General features: G+C 47.0%; 1 protein-coding gene and 1 pseudogene across 1 annotated transcript; both read left to right on the plus strand.

Moving 5' to 3' along the window:
- Positions 1 to 13,239, plus strand: part of LOC123148526 (uncharacterized) — a 33,648-nt pseudogene that overhangs the window by 1,396 nt on the left and 19,013 nt on the right.
- On the plus strand, positions 286 to 3,302 carry LOC123148527 (uncharacterized). Its single transcript, XM_044567962.1, has 3 exons — positions 286 to 412; positions 2,030 to 2,896; positions 3,004 to 3,302. The coding sequence occupies exons 1-3, from the start codon at positions 394 to 396 to the stop codon at positions 3,048 to 3,050; spliced, it is 933 nt and encodes a 310-aa protein (XP_044423897.1). The 5' UTR covers positions 286 to 393; the 3' UTR covers positions 3,051 to 3,302.

Genomic DNA, 13,239 nt, shown 5'->3' on the forward strand with positions numbered 1-13,239 from the left:
GTCTAACCGAAAAAAAGGAAAAGAAGGGATAACGATAAGTGAAGAGTCCACGTACCAACGTACGTGAGCCTCGATCAGAACTAATGCGCCCTGATCGGGGCCGCCCAAAAACCAACTCAGGTTTTGGGTCCCCTGTCGCCAGCGCCATATAAAAGGATACAGGAGAGAGCTGGCCACCTGCGCGATCACAATTCACGTACGGTTTCACTCCCCTCCCGATATCTCTCACCCCATCTGATCAGGGGGAGCGCTGCAGCGACGGGAAGACCAAAGCCAGCCGCCGCCGCCGTCCCCGGCCAGTCCCGGTGGCGTCCTGAAGGAATCAGGACGTCGAGGAGAACATCTACTTCGACTACATCACCCCTGCATCACGCCTGCACCGAGCAGGCGATCATGTCCACTCCCGTGACATGTAAAGAAACCCTAAACCCTTCTCTATTCATGTTGTGAGGTGATCTAGGTGCAATTAGATTCTGCTAATGGCATCTCATAGATGCATAATTAATCCAACATTGGTATCAGTCGCCAATTCTGATTGCATTAGGTCCCTATATTATTGATCTGTAGATCAACATCAAGTTTAGATCAAGTCAGGATTAGGGTTTTTTTATGATCAAGATTTAAAGTTTTAGCCTGATGCTCATGCTACTGTTTGACGTTCATGCCAATTGCCATCTGCAAATAATTATGTGATACACTAATTTTGCTTCGGATCATTACTGTTAATGTCAGTTCCTTTTAATTAACCCATGTTAAAGATTAATGCTCATGGTTATGTCACGGTTAATTAGAATCAATCATGTTTAAGTACTGATTCCGGTTTTTGATAAACAAATTAGAAGGCAGAGGGATCAACAGTAGCAAACCCTCCCATGTTCAAGAACCCTAGAATTTTTCCCCAATTCGAAAGAACCCTAATTCTGAAATTAGGAGTGTTTTCACCACAAATCACGCACTATGTACACGAATTGGAGAAGAATGAGGAGAATCCTCACCTAATGCGCCGCGTAGCCGCCTTTCCCTTCGGGGCCCGCACTGCATCCACCGTAGTGTGAGGGCGGAGACGCCGCGACGCCGTCGCCTCCCACCGGAGCGACGCGCGGAACGTCTACTAGCCGCCACCGCCGCTACTCGAATGGACGAGCTCGTCGCCGTCGCCCCTCATGTCGCGGTGGCCGGCGTCCCTCCTCCCTTGATGCGCCATGAAGCACGGACGCCGGGGCCACGTTCGACGGGGAGCACGCGGGATTCATCCTGCTGCACGCTCCTCCGGCGAGCGCAGCCGCCGCGCCGCCATGGCCGGCGCGCCTCGAGCCGCCGTTGAATGTCGCCGCCGCTCTCTGTAGCGCTAAACGCGGGGGGTCAGGGGAGAAAGTGAGACTAGGGTTAGGCCGGTCGGCATTTTTGTTCCGGCCGCAAGCCGCGCCGGCCGTCCAATTCGATCGGACGGCTCACAGCGACGCGGAGTGCCGACTCGGGCCGGCGGGCATTAATGGGCCATTTTCGGCCATGGGCTTCAGCCTGGGTTGCCTTAGCCCAGCGCGTTTTTTATTACGGTTTTTCGCTGCTCGGTTGGGCTATTGAATAACTGTGGGTATTTTGGGCCGTCGTATTTTTCTGTGTTTTCCAGTGCACTGTAAGTTAATATCTTTCATGTTTTGCACTGTTTAAAACAGAAAATGCCTAAAAATAAAATGAACACATTATTATTCTGGGTAAAATTGAACCAACGAGATTTTTTATTCAGGATTTATTATGTGTTTTGCATGATGAATTTTTAGACATAAAAATAATGATATTTTCTTTTATGTTGATGTTTAAATTAAGAATGAAATGACTCTAATTTTAATTCGGACCAACGTTGTTTTATTATTATGAGTCATCCCCTATGATATTTTAATTCCATGTTTTTTCTGCCCAACGGTGTTTTGACATGGAGTTGAAATTAAATACTTGGCATGTTTGTTTATTTACCAACGTAAATTTATAATCATGCAAGTTTACTTATGAACTTTTATGATGATTTCAGCTTCCGCTCCATTCCGGTCCGACACGATCGAACCACTTACGGGGAGTAACTTCCCTCGTTGGAAGTCCCAAGTCGAATTATGTTTGGGTTGTAATGAATTTGACTATGCCTTGAGGGAAGAAAAACCTGTGGCACCTGTGGCAGGTGTCACAGGGTATGCAGAACTCAAGAAGGAGTATGATGTTAAGATGGAAAAGTGGAATAAGTCCAACCATATTGCGCTTCTCATCATGAAAGCGACAATATCGCCGGACATTTCTGAAGCACTCCCTAAGAAAGATACTGCTAAAGATTTCCTCACTGAAATGGAGGAGCAATTTAAAGGCTCCGACAAAGTGTATGCTCATGAGCTTTTTGCTAAACTTCTTCAGAAATACACTATTGACGGAAATGTTAGGCAGCACATATTGAGGGTGGTAAATGCTTTCACCAAGCTTAAGGCTTTGGAGTGTTCTTTAAGTGAAGCCCTTCTTGTCATAATTATTCTTGAGTCTCTTCCTGAAGAGTTTGAACAATTTAAGGTCAACTATAACTCTCTAAAGGAAAAATGGCCACTCTCTGAGATGACCGCAAGGATCGTCCAGGAGGAAGAAAGGATCATGAGGCAGAAGAAAGACCATGTCTTTCATGTTGGCTCTAACAAGAGAAAGCATGACGGACAAGGTTTCCCTAAGCCTCAGAAAAGGCAAGTCAAGAAAGAAGGCACTAAGCCATTCAACCCTAAGGCATTCAAGGGTAAAGAAGCCGGTGGTTCTTCTTCTGCTCCTAGCAGCTCCACTGCTGGAGAAAATGCTTGTAACTTCTGCAAAGAAGAGGGACACTATCAAAGGGACTGCCCAGGCTTTCTAAAATGGATGAACAAAAGAGGTATTGATGAAATTACTTTTGTAGATGAATCACTTTATGTTGATTTTTCAATAAAGTCATGGTGGATTGATTCAGGGGCAACCACTCACGTTGCTAACTCTATGCAGGGATTCGATACGATCCAAACCATAAGAGGAGGAACAAGAAAGCTTAAGGTTGCGAACGGAGTTGAGGCCGATGTTGAAGCTGTGGGATCTCTCACGTTGGAGCTACACACTGGCCACACTCTTAGATTGAATAATGTTATTTATGTGCCTACCTTAAGTAGGAATTTGATTTCAGTTTCTCGTTTAGATGATGATATGTATGAGTGCCATTTTGGCAAGAAACAATTTGCTTTGATCAAATGTAATAAGAATGTAGGCATCGGTGTTAGACGAGGCCAACTATACATGTTATCTCTTCATAATGATTCAGTTATGCATGTGAGTGATGAAATTAATGTTGAGAAGAAATGGAAAGGAGTAAGTAATTCTTCGAAATTGTGGCATTGTCGTTTGGGCCACATTTCGAGGGGGAGAATGGAACACTTAGTTAAAAATGAAATACTCCTCCCATTAGACTTCTCAGATGCAGACAAATGTGTCGACTGCATTAAAGGAAAATTTGCAAAAACAATTAAGAAAGGAGCAGTTAGAGCCACAAGGGTTTTAGAATTAATTCACACCGACATATGTGGACCCCTTAATGTTAAGTCTGTAGATGATTTTGATTCGTTCATTACATTCACAGATGACTTTTCCCGCTATGGGTATATTTATCCCATACGTGACCGATCGGAAGCTTTGGAGAAATTCAAAGTCTATAAAGCGGAGGTTGAAAATCAACTGAACGCAAAAATCAAAGTTGTACGGTCTGATCGCGGGGGAGAGTATTATGGTAGGCATGCTCCTTATGGGCAGATTCCTGGACCTTTTGCCAAGTTCTTATCTGAAAATGGAATCATTGCTCAGTACTCAATGCCTGGTGAACCACAACAAAATGGTGTGGCCGAGCGCCGCAACCGCACCCTTATGGATATGGTGCGAAGCATGCTTAGTCACTCTAGTTTACCAGTAAGCCTTTGGATAGAGGCATTAAAGACAGCTACACACATACTAAATCTTGCTCCAACTAAGTCAGCACCGAACACACCTTACGAGATGTGGGCGGGAAAGAAACCAAGCTTGAATTACTTACGGGTGTGGGGTTGCCCTGCCGAAGCTAAAGTTTTCAATCCACAACTTAAGAAACTGGATCCAAAAACAGTTAGCTGTTTCTTCGTTGGATACCCTCATAGGGGAAAGGGATATCGTTTTTATTGTCCAAGTCACACCACCAAGTTTGTGGAGACTAGACAAGCGGTATTTTTTGAGGATAATGAGGTCACAAATTTAAGGGAGATCGATCTTGAGGAGAAGCGGGTTTGTGTACCATCCCCAACTATCCAAGAGATTGTTTTTCCAATACAAAGAAATGCGACATCTGATGATCCTGAATCTCACGGTTCAGTCTCTCAGTCGAATGGTGATCCAGAAACTAATAATGAGAGTCCAAACACAAATGAGGATCTCCGAGAAAATAATGAAAATGATGATGTTCCACCACCACCTCCGCCCATGGGTAGACCACGGCGTGAGAGGAAGAAAGCCATATCAGATGATTATATCACTTTTTTGATGGAGGACATGAATGATATGGGAAAGGTGGAGGATCCAACCTCATATAAGGAAGCCATTAAAAGCGAAAATTCGTCCAAATGGTTGGTTGCCATGGAAGACGAGTTGAAATCTATGGGCTCAAACGACGTATGGGACTTAGTAGAAGTTCCCGATGGAGCTAAGAAAGTAGGCTGCAAGTGGGTCTACAAAACCAAGTATGATTCCAAAGGGAATGTCGAACGGTTCAAGGCAAGGCTAGTGGCAAAAGGGTATACACAGAGAGAAGGCATTGATTATAAGCAAACCTTCTCTCCTGTGTCAACCAAGGATTCTTTCAGAATCATAATGGCATTAGTAGCTCATTACGACCTAGAACTACACCAAATGGATGTTAAAACGGCATTTCTAAATGGTGACTTAAAAGAAGATGTTTACATGGCTCAGCCAGAAGGCTTTGTTGTGGAAGGAAAGGAACATTTAGCATGTCGTCTAAAGAAATCAATTTATGGCTTGAAGCAAGCTTCAAGAGAGTGGTACCTCAAGTTTGATAAAATTATCAAAACTTTTGGTTTCACCGAAAATGTTGTGGACAACTGCATATACGTTAAGTTTAAAGGCAGTAGGTTCACATTTTTAGTCCTATACGTTGATGACATATTGTTGGCATGTAGCGATAAGGATATGCTGCATGAGACCAAGAATTTTCTGTCATCCAGTTTTGATATGAAAGATCTTGGTGAAGCCTCGTATGTCCTCGGCATCGAGATTCATCGAGATAGGTCCAGAGGAACGTTAGGACTATCTCAAAAGGCATACTTTGAGAGAGTACTGAAAAAATTCAATATGCATAAGTGCTCACCCTCACCTGCTCCTATAGTTAAGGGCGATAAGTTTGGGACATTTCAATGTCCGAGGAACCAATGTGAAACTGATCAGATGAAGTCGGTTCCTTATGCTTCAGCTGTTGGAAGCATCATGTATGCTCAAGTATGTACACGCCCAGACTTATGTTTTGTAACCGGGGTGCTTGGCAGATACCAATCAAATCCAGGACCGGACCACTGGAAGGCCGCAAAGAAAGTCTTGCGTTATATGCAAGGAACTAAGGATTTCATGCTTACATATAAAAGAACTGATAACCTAGAAATTGTTGGTTATTCAGACTCTGATTTTGCCGGGTGTGTGGATAGTATGAGATCCACGTCAGGTTATATATTCACACTCGCGGGAGGAGCTATATCGTGGAAAAGCTCCAAACAAACGTTAACTGCTGGATCTACGATGCAAGCAGAATTTGTAGCATGTTATGAGGCCACCGGGCAGGCTGTATGGCTAAAGAATTTTATACCCGGACTTAAAGTGGTTGACAGCATATCTAAACCAATTTTATTGTACTGCGATAATGAACCAGCAGTTTTCTATACGAGTAACAACAGGTCAAGTAATGCTGCCAGACACATTGACATAAAGTATCGTGTTGTGAAAGATAGAATCCAGGATCAAACAGTTGATGTTAAACATATAAGAACGAAGCATATGCTTGCGGATCCGCTAACAAAAGGCTTACCACCCAGTATTTTTCGTGAGCATGTTGCCGGCATGGGACTACTGGAGGCCTGATGATTCTGGAATAAGAGGACCATTAAAATAAACCACTCCCCAATTAGCAAAATGTTTTCCATTTCGAAATAGGCGGGTGTACTATAAGTGTTGAGGTTCTATGGCGTTTTGAGCTGTTGTAACACCTCACTTTGGTACATCATTCCTATGTAGAATGGGCGAATGAAGTTAAGCCTAACGATCAAGGGGGAGAATGTTGGTTTTGATCTGACGGCTTAAACAAGCCAGATTAGATCTATTAGTCTAACCGAAAAAAGGGAAAGAAGGGATAACGGTAAGTGAAGGGTCCACGTACCAACGTACGTGAGCCTCGATCAGAACTAATGCGCCCTGATCGGGGGCGCCCAAAAACCAACTCAGGTTTTGGGTCCCCTGTCGCCAGCGCCATATAAAAGGATACAGGAGAGAGCTGGCCACCTGCGCGATCACAATTCACGTACGGTTTCACTCCCCTCCCGATATTCTCTCACCCCATCCGATCAGGGGGAGCGCTGCAGCGACGGGAAGACCAAAGCCAGCCGCCGCCGCCGTCCCCGGCCAGTCCCGGTGGCGTCCTGAAGGAACCAGGACGTCGAGGAGAACATCTACTTCGACTACATCACCCCTGCATCACGCCTGCACCGAGCAGGCGATCATGTCCACTCCCGTGACATGTAAAGAAACCCTAAACCCTTCTCTGTTCATGTTGTGAGGTGATCTAGGTGCAATTAGATTCTGCTAATGGCATCTCATAGATGCATAATTAATCCAACACGAGGAGGAAGAGAATCAGGCTGGTCAGTAAGCTACTTGAGGCAGCCAGTTGGAGCACCTTCTGTGATGTGCTCCTCAAACATGCTGATGGCAGCATGCCAGTGGTGGAGTTGGAAGACCTGTATTTCAGTAGGTATGGCACTGCATCCAAAAAGTTGCGGTTTCTGAAATGTTGGCTGAAACAAGTGAAATTGTCATCTCTTGGTACTTCATCGAGCCTTCATACAGGCGAGACACGTCCTTCCTCAAAGGATGAAGGAGAAGCAAAACTTCAAGTCTCAGAGGAGGATGGGGCTCCTCATTCGGTGGATGAAGCAGATTGTAACAAAGTTGACAAACCAGTGGATGATGCAGATTGCAACAAAGTGGAGCAACAAGTGGACGAGGAGACTTCAGCATTCTCTTCAATGGAAGATTTAGAAGCATTTCTTGGGAGCATTCCTCAGAAGATTGAGCAAGGTCTTTGTTCTGAAGATGCTGATTTGGGAAATCTAGCTGAACGCTTGGTTGGCTTGTCTGTCGATGCGCTGATGATTAAGAATGGAAAGATTACGGTGAGATATTTTGAACACAGGGAAGTAGATGATGCTTCTGATGCAAAACTTATTTCCGAAGCTTCCATTATTCTGTTGAGGGAACCCAAAGAGCTTCTGTTGAAGTACAAAGACAACAATTCAGCATCTGCTGGATCAGAACAAACCTCAAAATACAACGTAAATTACAAAATCCGAGAGTATCCTTTTTAGTCCTCAGTTTTTTCTTCCAGCCCTGCAATTATTTCATATGGTAATATCCACTACGATAGTAACATGTAGGCAATACGATTTTTTTGTCTTGTACGCCTTAACAAGCATGTATCAGGCATGAACTACAGATATTACTTAGGTTGGAAATAATCAGGTCCAAACTTGGCCCAGGCTTTGAGGAAGGTTCAAAACAGAAGATGATAAAAGAGATCTGCTCTCTTTTGCAGTTTATTGATATAAACCTCCAAGGGGATTCATTTCAGTCTGACAGTATTGTTAAGTTTGCTGAGAAGACTATAAAGTCCAGGTATGTCTGTGTTTTGAATGCATTGTAACCATTATAGGGGCTCTCCCATTTTAAAAAAACGGTTGCTCGATGGGGGGCGCTCGTGAGGGCGTTCAGGGTTCAACGGCGGAACCGCTGGCTTGCGCAGGTGATCGGCGGCGGGTGGGGGGAAGATTCTGGGCGTTGGCGACTGATGACGAGGAGGACGCAGAAGACGATGGGGCGGAACCGCCGGTGGAGTCGCCGCCGTCACCTTCACCTTCCGATCTGATCTGCGAGTTCTTTCATTGCGGGTACTCTGAAGAGGAAGTGGCAACTACGGTGGATCGGGTTGTACCTCCGGAGGATCTGGCTCGTGCGGGGCTGCAGGCCGGCGACAAGGTTGAGATAATCCGTCGAATAGTTCATCGGAAGACGTCGGCTTCGGCGCTTCGGCCATGGAAAGGTCCAATACCCAAGGTTAGTTTGCCGAAACTTACGGTTTTTGATTTGATTCGTCCGAAAGAATGGGTTACGGTAAAACGGAAGAAGAAGATGCGGAGTTCGCCCCGGGGTTCGAGATCACCGGCGCCGGCAGTGGCAGCTGCGGCGGCCGCGATTCAAACCTCGAGAGCGGCAGCGCTCGCTCGGCTGCTGCGTGCGGCTGGGCCGGAGCGTTCGGTTGCGACCGATGTGGGCGTTGGGCCGGATCAACATGGGTATGCGGCCCATGTTAGTTCTGAAGCCCATACCGGTTTTTCTATCGAGCCATGCACGTTCAATCATAGAGACTCGATCGCTCCTGCGCCGTCAGTGGAAGGCGCTAGGGTTCGAAGGTCGGGGCGTCGTGGCTATCCTGTCTGCGGTGCTCGCCGAGCCAGGAGGATTCCACCGCTGCTGTCAGGACCCCGACTCGATGTCACACCGATCTAGCTGGTAACACCTCATATCACTTTGCGGCCTCACGCACGGTATCCCAACGGGTGTCGTCTTACCTGTTCCCGGGACCGTTTGCGCCTTTTGGCTCACGTATATGACAGTGTCGCTAGCATCCATATGATAAAGAGCCCGGGCTGACATGACTAGTCGTAAACCCAAAGTGGCACAGACTTACAGGGACAGGCATCCATGACCCAGCTTCGAACGTGTCGGTCATCAGCAAGTGGGTCCGGGCTGTAGCACTGGGCTAGCAGGACTCCGGTAAACCGGGCTGTAGCGGGCTAACAGGACTCCGGTACTCAAAGCGTGACATTTCCCCGGAGGGACAGACATAGGAACGAAGAAGGACACATGCCGGCCAGCCTAAGTGTTCCAGAGCAGTAGCAAGCTACCATGGCTCAGCGGTAATACTAGGAGACATTTCCCGGTAAGAGAGGCTACTAAAGATAAACAACTAGATAGTCAGATCCCACACATACCAAGCATTTCAATCATACACACAATATGCTCGATATGTGTAAATACAACGAAGCAACACAACATGACTCTATGACACAAGTACTTTATTTAAGGCTCAGGGAGCCATACATAACATACACAAAGGTACGGGTCTCACGACCCCACATACAAGTCATACAGTCATACAAACCAGCAGCGGAAGTAACTTGTCTGAGTACAGACAACTAGTAAAATAAAAGAGGCTTGGAAAGCCTAGCTATACTATGTGGTCCTTCACAAGCTCAGGGTCAGCACCTGGGTCTTTAGCCTACTCGTTGATGTCAACGTCTACATAGAACCCATCAGAAGGGGTTGCAGCGTCTTCTGTAAAAATGTAGATTATAGCAACATGAGTACAAAGGTACTCAGCAAGACTTACATCAGATCCTACATACATGCATAGTATCAAGAAGGGTTGGTGGAGTTATTGCAGCAAGCCAGCTTTGACTCTTGGCTAGGCTAACCTATGATACTCCAACTTGAAATGGTTTTGCGCACACGAGTCCACTACTCACCACTTCAATACACTACCGAGGATCCACCTCCGTCTTCCTACAGAAGAGCCATCCTCGGCACTCACACTTATCTTGAGGCTTTTAGTAGTTTCCATTTACTTGTCTATGAACTGTATAGGCAACCAAGTAGTCCTTTACCGCGAACGCGGCTATTCGAATAGATCATGTTAACCCTGCAGGGGTGTACTTCTTCATACACGCTCTCAGTGCTTAAGGTCGGCTTCAATGAAACAACCCACCATGTACTCCTACATGGCCTCTCATCGATACCTTTACCAAATCGTGTTCACCACACCACTCTCATTACCGACATAATCATTTCACTCTAGCCCATCACCCAGATGGACCAGACCTGACACGACTCTAAGCATAGCAGGCATAGCAAGGTAGGAACAACACATACATAGGGCTCAATCAACTCCTACACATGCTAGTGGGTTTCATCTAGTTACTGTGGCAATGACAGGTCATGCAGAGGAAATGGGTTCAACTACCGTAGCACACAGCAGTTTGAATCGCGTTGTCCTAATGCAGTAAAAGAGAGCAGGAGCGAGAACATGGGATTGTATCGATATGATCAAATGGTTGGTTGCTTGCCTGATGGTACGATGCACTGATATGGTTCTTCGTTAGGGTAATCACGGTACTCCTCGGGGGCAGAACCTGTCGCAAAGGACACCGATACACAACCATCACCAAACAATGTGCAACAATATGATGCATGCATGAAACATAGCAATATGAGTGTGTTGGGCTAATGCAACTAAAATCAGAGGGGTTTGAACAAATTTGAATCAAGGATTCAAATTTCAAATTCAAATATGGCCTTTTAAAGTGCTTTTCCTTGTTCTGCTTAAAACATCAATTTAACTTGTTTGCTCATGCATGAAAATAGTACAGATGGATAGATTGGATTTTTCTGATCATTTTTCATATATAATTTGTCCAATTTGGAGTTACAGAATAAAAGTTATGAATTTTTGAAGTTTAAATAATATTCTGGAATTTCCTGATTTAAATTAAATCCAGAAATTAATTACTGCGTCAGCCTGACGTCAGTGTGACGTCAGCAGGTCAACGGAACAGGTCTGGGTCAAACCTGACAGTGGGTCCCGCATGTCAGGGTGATTATTTTAATTAAGATTTGATTAAAACTAATCCTGTATAATTAGCAGGGCTGGGCCCCACCTGTCATTGACTCAGGGGAGTCAACCAGGGCCCACCCGTGGTCAAAGTCAAAGCCGGTGACGCCGGCGTTTAGCCGCCGGCGAGCCAGACGCGGCGGCGGGAGTGGTTTTGGCCATTTCGGCCACCAAAGAGGCCGCGGAGACCACCGGAGTGGAGCTGAGGACAAACCGCAGCTCTTGGCGGAGTCCGTTGGGGTCGGGGTGGCCGGAGTTGGCGCCGGCGACGACTTTGGCGGCCACCGGGGTTCGGTCGAGGATGAACTTGGCGCTAGGGGGGTCGGTGAGGCTCGTGGAGTGGCTAGCTAGGTGCTGTGGGACTCGGTGAGTAAGATGGACACCATCTTGTGGCCGGAGTGTGGCCGGGAGCACGTCGGCGACGAGGTCCGCGACGGTGCGTGCGGGTGAGCTTGGTGCGCTCGCTGTGGTGCTCGAGAGAGAGAAAGAGAGGAAGGGGAAGTTAGCCCAGCTCACTGCGGTCTTGATGGAAAGGACGGCGTGGTCGGGGACGAGCTGCTGCGGCGGCGACGGCGAAGGGGATCTCCGGCGATGGCGGTTCGGGCGAGGTTGGTGCGGCGGCTTCGAGGCACGCGAGCGCTCGGGGCTCGGCTAGCTCGAAGGAGTAGAGGACGGCGGAGCTTCTGGACAGGGTGGCGCGGCGTGGAGACGACGGGGAGCACGGCTACGGCGATGGTGCGGCGACGGTGGCGTCGGCCATGGCGTGGGAGCGCGAGGGAGAGGAACTGGGGGCGAATGGAGGTGTCCAGGAGGGTCGGGGCGCGACGTGGAGCTCGTCCAGGCCATCAGGGCGGCGAGAGGGGGAGGCCGGGCGGCGTGCAGCTGCGTGGCGAGCTGCGGTGCCGCCGCCGAGCACCTTGGCTGCCTGCCTGGCAAGCCAAGCAGCTCGCTGGAGCGGTGGCCGGGCTGGGCCGGCCAGGTGGGCTGGCTGGTGGGCCTGCGGTGGCGCCAGGTAAGTTTTCCCCTTTTTTTTCTGTTTTCTGATTTATTTAATATATATCTGCAACTTTGTTGAATTTAATAAAATACCTAGGCAACTTCAAAAATCACCAAACTATTCCTGGCCCATAGTTGGATTATTTCCAACATGAAACATTTTAGTTTGGAGATATTTGAGCATTTAAATATTTTATATTATTTTAAATGCCCAAATTCAAATATTTATGATTTAATTCAAAAACCCTAGGATGGCCTAGGAAAATGTGCACCACTTTTGGCAGAGGTTCTGAACCAAGACAAAAATGATGGGCATTTTAGAAGGGCATTTCAGGTTCATTGAAAAATTATTTTAGTAACCCTAGTTGGTTTCAGAGGGGACTGGGGGTTCTGTCATCCCCATTTCAAGTTTCTGATGAAAGAGTAAACATGATGCAACACTCTAATGCATGACTAGCTAGGGTGTGACAACTCACCCCCACTCAAAAGAATCTCGTCCCGAGATTTGGGTTCCTCCAGGAAGAAGGCGGGATATTCAAGTCGAAGACGATCCTCCCTTTCCCAAGTTGCTTCATCCTCAGAATGGTGCGACCATTGCACTTTGAGAAACTTGATATTATGACGTCGGGTGGTACGTTCGGCCTGATCGAGGATACGAACGGGGTACTCTCGATATGTAAGATTATCTTGGAGATCAAGCGTTTCGTGGTCCACTTCACGGATAGGATCCGAGAAGCAACGCCTGAGTTGAGAAACGTGGAAGACATCGTGGACCCTGGAGAGGTGCGGAGGTAGTTCCAATTGGTAGGCAACTTCTCCTCGTTTGGCGAGAATGCGAAAAGGTCCAATGTAACGAGGAGCCAATTTGCCTTTGATACCGAAACGATGGGTTCCCTTCAGAGGGGTGACCCGAAGATAAGCCTTCTCGTCAACCTCGAAAGTCATAGCCTTATGCTTTCGGTCATATTGACTCTTTTGACGAGATTGGGCTGTTTTCAACTTTTCACGAACGATGCGAACTTGTTCTTCTGCTTCCTGAATCATATTCGGGCCAAAGAATTGTCTTTCCCCGGTCTCTGACCAGTTAAGGGGTGTTCGACATCGTCGTCCATAGAGAACTTCAAAAGGGGCTTTACCCAAGCTAGATTGATAGCTGTTGTTGTAGGCGAATTCGGCAAATGGAAGGCACTTCTCCTAGTCCATTCCGAATGAGATAACAGAGGCTCGAA

Source organism: Triticum aestivum, chromosome 7A (assembly GCF_018294505.1).
Source record: "Triticum aestivum cultivar Chinese Spring chromosome 7A, IWGSC CS RefSeq v2.1, whole genome shotgun sequence".
Taxonomy (NCBI): domain Eukaryota; kingdom Viridiplantae; phylum Streptophyta; class Magnoliopsida; order Poales; family Poaceae; genus Triticum; species Triticum aestivum.